General features: G+C 46.0%; 1 protein-coding gene across 1 annotated transcript; it reads right to left on the bottom strand.

The window, feature by feature from the left end:
• Positions 1-1,495: 1,495 nt before the first annotated feature.
• LOC121964262 (vacuolar protein sorting-associated protein 13C-like) lies at positions 1,496-5,541 on the bottom strand. The gene is made up of 4 exons (XM_042514479.1): positions 5,383-5,541; positions 5,186-5,231; positions 4,889-5,012; positions 1,496-2,151 (listed from the first exon to the last, which is right to left on the bottom strand). The coding sequence occupies exons 1-4, from the start codon at positions 5,530-5,532 to the stop codon at positions 2,031-2,033; spliced, it is 441 nt and encodes a 146-aa protein (XP_042370413.1). The 5' UTR covers positions 5,533-5,541; the 3' UTR covers positions 1,496-2,030.
• Between the last annotated feature and the right edge of the window lie 565 nt (positions 5,542-6,106).

The following is a 6,106-nucleotide window of genomic DNA, read 5'->3' as shown; positions in this document are numbered from 1 at the left end:
TGGACAAACAAATTACCAGACCTCAACCCACAGAGCACCTGTGAGGAGGCCTGAAAAGACGGCCGAGCCCGAGTTCTCCATCCAGCATCCAGGACCCGAAAGATCTCATCCTCCAAGACCGGAGAAAGACAGATGACGCAGTATGGTGCCGACTCGTTAGTTCAATGTCGAAGAGTCGGTGCTGTTCTTAAAAATCAAGGAGGCCACACAAAATATTGATTTAGGAGGATTTGTTGTAGGTTTAATCGTTTTTGCAACACCTCTGTTGAGTTAAATTGTTTTTTCTTATCCTTATTATGTTGACGGTGACCGTCCTACGCTGAGACGATAAATGTCTAATGAAACTCAGTTTTATCAAACACAGCAAACTGTACTCAGACACTGAGCAACGGAGACGAACCTGAATCTTCAAAGAGGTGTACTCATTTATGCTGTGCACTGCATATACATATACACACAGTAACACACACACAGTGTGTATGTACATATACACACAGTAACACACACACAGTGTGTATGTACATATACACACAGTAACAGACACACAGTGTGTATATACAGACAGACACCATGACAGCTCACACACTGGGTGTATATATTGAGTGTGTGTCACCCCCTGCTGTCTGACTGTAGTACAGCTCACAGAGACTCCCCGTTAGTGAATAATGGTCCAAACTAAAAACTCAAAGTACACTCTAGCTGTCTCCCAGTTCAGGGTCTGCATCCTTCGGAGGATGCAGCCTACGCGGTCAACGGAGGCGACTGCTTCGGAGGCACCTCCGAGTGCCGCATCAACAGTTGTTAAATGGGACAGTCTAGACTTCGGATGATTTCCTGGTTGCGTCACCAGATGTTCCCGCCTTTACCTCCACCTCAGCTGATTCCTGCTGTCAAGGCTCGCCATATATTTTTAAAGATTTTTTTTAATATCGATTTTTTTATTTATATTTTGCCAGAGGAGGAGGACAAGTGCCTCTGTCCACGTCGGAAGCTGATTTATCTCCGGGCAGTAGAGCCTCGCTCAGTGGGCGGAGCGCTCCCTCGCTCAGTGGGCGGAGCTCTACCTCGCTCAGTGGGCGGAGCTCTACGTCGCTCAGTGGGCGGAGCTCCTCTCCTGCAGGCAGCACAGCGGGGCAACATTCCCATAGCTACTATGCTAGGTGGCTACGTGTTTACGTGTTAGCATTACTAACGTCACGTATTATGAAGGAAATTATGAGATGTTAATGTCCCTCTAAGTTTAACATATCTGGCGTTTAATTTTCAAATGAGTACAAACCCACATTAAGTTAAATCAACGCTGCGATCTCCTCTCAGTGCCGCCATTAGCGACGTGTCCTCCAAAAAGAGGGAAAAGAAGGACGCATTTGTGGGCTGCGTAAGGAGGAGCCTTCGAACTGTGACCAAATGGGACAGCTGTAAGTAACTGGCCTTCAAATGCAGCCTCCGAAGGACGTGGACCCTGATTTGGGACACAGCTTCTGTGTGTGTGTGTGTGTGTGTGTGTGTGAATGAGTCACAGTTAAAACTATAATTCAGCGCTGACTCTAAATAAATGTTTCAGAGATGGTTTCTGGGTCTGAAGGTCGCTGTCGTCTGATGTTTGTTTGCATCACTAAAAGAGTATTTTACACTATGATTGACAGCCGTGACAGCCAATCACTGCACTCACATTCAATGGAGCTGCTTACGATTGGGCGGACAGGTGTTTTGGAGGGAACTCTCCCACCGTGGATATCGCTACTGCACTCTGCCTCTAAATGACATCACCATGGCGAGATGGCAATGCAAGGACTGAAGCTGCGTGGGAGGGTTGGACTTGACTGAGGCTGAGTGCGAGGGGTCGGACCTGACTGAAGGTGAGTGCGAGGGCTTGTACCTGACTGAGGCTGAATGCAAGGGTTCGTATCTGACTGAGGCTGAGTGCGAGGGGTCGGACCTGACTGAAGGTGAGTGTGAGGGCTCGGACCTGTTTCCTCTAAAGAAGTGAGGAGGTGTTATTGCAGAAACAGAGTAAAAGATTGAAATGTTCAAACCTGAAAGAGGTCGAAACCCTGTGACTCCGTCAGGTCATACGGGCGGATGATCCCGTCCTCCCTGATCAGACGCACCGGCCGCAGTTTGGTCACTTCCTCTGTTGACTCAGCCACTCTGACATCACAACACAGAAACAGTTTATATGCGTCACCTTCGTGACAGGAAGTTCTGCAGATTCATCAGAAACCATCAGGTTACAGTTAAATCTCCTGAACAATATTTATGCTGTAACTGAAACATGAAGCTCCTCGATGTTCATATTCAGGATTATTAAATGTGTTTCTATAGTAACAGGAGACCTGAGACCTGTCAGACTGAGGCGGGTTATGTCGAGTGCACACGGTGCTGTTAGAGTCGTCTGTCAGGTGGGTATCTCACCTTTCATGACCTCTACAGTGACAGCATGAAACAGTAACATTATCAGGTTATCATGAACTGACTGATGTCACATGACTGATGGAGCCTCCAATCAGGAGGAAGAGGAGGATGAAGATCACGGAGGCAGCTGGGAAATGTTTCAGGAACAGAAGCAGGATGTTGAGGCCACAGCAGATTTAGTAAAGTATGAAAATGTGTTTTTCCAGAAGCTGTTGTTTGTCTTGGGTCATTAAATGAGATCAAAAAAATATACTTTGATCCATGAGATCGTGTTTGATTGTTTCATGTCATCAGAGCTGAAATGTTTCAAACAGAAACTATGTGAAGCAACTTTACACAAGTGTCAGTAATTCAATTAATGCACTAGTACATTGATACTAAATCTACGGCCCGCAGGCCAAATCTGGCCTCTGACAGAGGCTAAAGTGATTGACACTGTGAATTGTTTTGTATTTCTAGTATCCATATTGAGACATAGAGCATAAAACAGCTTAAAAATAGAGCTTGTTGATCTTTTCATATTTACTGTAATTATTGGTACTTTCAGTTATTTTGCTCTACATCTAAGTTCTGTTTTTATTTATTGCCTTATTAAATATACCTGCATGATTGTGGTGGTGTTTACTAGTATGTGAACATATATACGCATATATTTACAAATATTTAAAAGCAGCAACACACAAACAAACAAATACTGCAGCTGTTAGTATTTCTCTGAATCATCAAGTTAACCAGGGAGTTTCCAAACTCAGGCAGAACCATATGACCATTCAGTCAGCCAATCCCTGAGGAGAGACCAGGCATGGAGGGGGTTGTGGGTAATGGAAGGTCTCAGACAAGCCAACAAATACCAACAAAGACCTCCCAAATCTCAACAACTCATCCTGAGTACGCCAACTTCAAAAAAGCTGATTGGTCGATACAAATGGCGACCAAATAAGGTGGATGGCCAAATAAATTCTTTGGAGCAGCCAGCACGCCACGAGGACGAAGGTTTGACTGACTGCTGATGGACGTCCTGTGTGATGGACGGCGTGTTTGATGGATATCCTATTTACTGGACATGTGTTTGATGGATGTCCAATTTGATAGATGCAGTGTTTGATGGACGTCCTGTTTGATGGACGTCCTGTTTGATGGACTCAGTGTTTGACGGAACATCGTTTGATGGATGGAGTATTTGATGGATGTCCTATTTGATGGACGTGTGTTTGATGGACGTCCTGTTTGATGGATGTCCTGTTTGATGGACAGAGTGTTTGATGGACAGAGTGTTTGATGGACTTCCTGTTTGATGAACATCTTGTTTGATGGACGCAGTCTTTGACCGACATCCTATTTGACAGACGTCCTGTTTAATGGACGCAGTGTTTGACGAACATCCTGTTTGATGAATGAAGTGTTTGATGGACGTCCTCTTTGAGGGGTGCAGTTATGGATGGACATCCTGTTTGATGGACGTCCTGTCTGACAGATGGCATGTATGACTCTCCTCAGGGGCATGGCCTCTCCTTGGGGGCGTGGCTTCTCCTCAGGAGCATGGCCTCTTGACTCACGATGCTGCAGCAGGTGGAGGGGCGGAGCTTACAGGGGGAGGGGCTACGAGCAGTCTCAAAATGATAGAGGACGTGGACATGAATCAGCGGAAAACTAGATGGATGAAGTCTGGGACACGATGCAGAAACTTACCGTCTGTCCGCTGCAGGACGACAACAACAAACAACCACTGCACGCTAAAGATAACCTCCTGCACACCGATCAATTTATTAACCAATCAACTCATGGACCAATCAATTGATCAACTAATCACTTCATGGACCGATCAATTTTTCAACCAATAAATTCATGGACCGATCGATTTATCTACTGATCGATTCATCGACTGATGGATTTGTGGACTGATCTTCTACCAATCAATCCATCGACCAGTTAATTAATTGACCGATCAGTTCATCAGATCATCAATTCACCAGATTGATCATTTGTTCTGGATCAGTAAGTAGGCTTATATTTAGACACTGAGGGGACAGGTGGTGGTGTGTGGGACACTGAGTAAGGAGACATTTGGCTCGACTTGGACAGATTTGGAAAGATATGAACAGATCTGGGACAGACTTTTGACAGATTTTGAAAGTTTTGGATGAATTTGCACAGATTTTGGACAAAGTTGGACAGACTTTGGACAGATGTGACGCTGCAGAAGCTCAGCTTTAACGCGTTTGATGTAAAAATACTCACACAGAAAAAAAAAATAAGGACAGAACTCCGCAGACAGAAAACAAAAACAGAAAACAGAAAACAAAAACAGAAAACATGAAGATTAGTGAGCAGACCAGAAGAAGAACAGAGGACACTGAAGACACAGAGGACATGTTGGAGGACACAAAGGAAGCTGTTTACCTCGTTGTTTACTGACAGAACAACACAGAGTGACGGCCTCAGAGCAGCTGTCAGATAAACAAACAGAGCGTACCTCTGGATGCCCTGGAAGGTGCTGCTCGCCATGTCTACGATGCCGCCCGTCGGCCGCGCCACCACGCCCACCAGACCTTTACCGATACCCTTAAAGAAGCCGGCTGCGCCCTCCTTCTTTGCCCCTGCACGCGCACACACACACACACACACACACACACACACACACACACACACAAACAAATAAACAAACCAACAAACACACACACAACACAAACAAACAAACAAATAAACAAAGGTGTAACCTCTGCCTTTACATGTTCTTCTGAATTAAGGGAACAAAAGCTAGAAGTCTCACCCTCCACAGGTTTAGTGACGATTCCTGTGACTCCGCCCATCACGCCCTGCAGAGACACAAACTGTTAACCTGATAATCTGGCCTCAGATCATCTGATAATCTGACCTCAGATCAGCTGATAATCTGGCCTCAGATCATCTGATAATCTGACCTCAGATCAGCTGATAATCTGACCTCAGATCAGTTGATAATCTGACCTTCAGCAGGCCTTTCCCTCCTTTAGCCAGACTCTCTCCGAAGTCTTTTGGCGGTCGGTTCATCTCCTCGCGACGTTTCTGTTGGTATTCTTTATCCATGGTGATCGCTGCCAGACCCTTCCCCACCGAACCTGTGATCCTGGACACCATCCCTGCAGCACCACCTGCAGGACGCCAGAGCAATCGCACCATCACTGAGAGAGTGTGTAACTCTGTGGTCTGACGCTCTCTCTCCTGTAACTCCTCTCTCTCCTGTAACTGTGATCTGACGCTCTCTCTCCTGTAACTCTGTGGTCTGACGCTCTCTCTCTCCTTTTACTCTGTCGTCTGACGCTCTCTCTCCTGTAACTCTGTGATCTGACGCTCTCTCTCCTTTTACTTTGTGGTCTGACGCTCTCTCTCCTTTTACTCTGTGGTCTGATGCTCTCTCTCCTGTAACTCTGTGATCTGACGCTCTCTCTCCTTTTACTCTGTGGTCTGACGCTCTCTCTCCTGTAACTCTGTGATCTGACGCTCTCTCTCTTTTTACTCTGTGATCTGACGCTCTCTCCTGTAACTCTGTGATCTGACGCTCTCTCTCCTGTAACTCTGTGATCTGACGCTCTCTCTCCTGTAACTCTGTGGTCTGATGCTCTCTCTCCTTTTACTCTGTCGTCTGACGCTCTCTCTTCTGTAATTCTGTGATCTGACGCTCTCTCTCCTGTAACTCTGTGATCTGACGCTC

This window comes from Plectropomus leopardus, unplaced genomic scaffold (assembly GCF_008729295.1).
Source record: "Plectropomus leopardus isolate mb unplaced genomic scaffold, YSFRI_Pleo_2.0 unplaced_scaffold1485, whole genome shotgun sequence".
Classification (NCBI taxonomy): Eukaryota; Metazoa; Chordata; class Actinopteri; order Perciformes; family Serranidae; genus Plectropomus; species Plectropomus leopardus.
The sequence above is the reverse complement of the archived record's forward strand: the minus strand, read 5'-3'. Positions and strand labels throughout refer to the sequence as shown.

What these genes read in the sequence shown, in the direction of transcription:
- LOC121964262 (XM_042514479.1), bottom strand. Translation starts at nt 5,532, where the DNA reads ATGGTGTCCAGGATCACAGGTTCGGTGGGGAAGGGTCTGGCAGCGATC. An exon ending in GAGGGAAAGGCCTGCTGAAG is followed by an intron (nt 5,232 to 5,382) that starts GTCAGATTATCA and finishes GTGTCTCTGCAG; the next exon opens with GGCGTGATGGGCGGAGTCAC. An exon ending in CGTCACTAAACCTGTGGAGG is followed by an intron (nt 5,013 to 5,185) that starts GTGAGACTTCTA and finishes GTGCGCGTGCAG; the next exon opens with GGGCAAAGAAGGAGGGCGCA.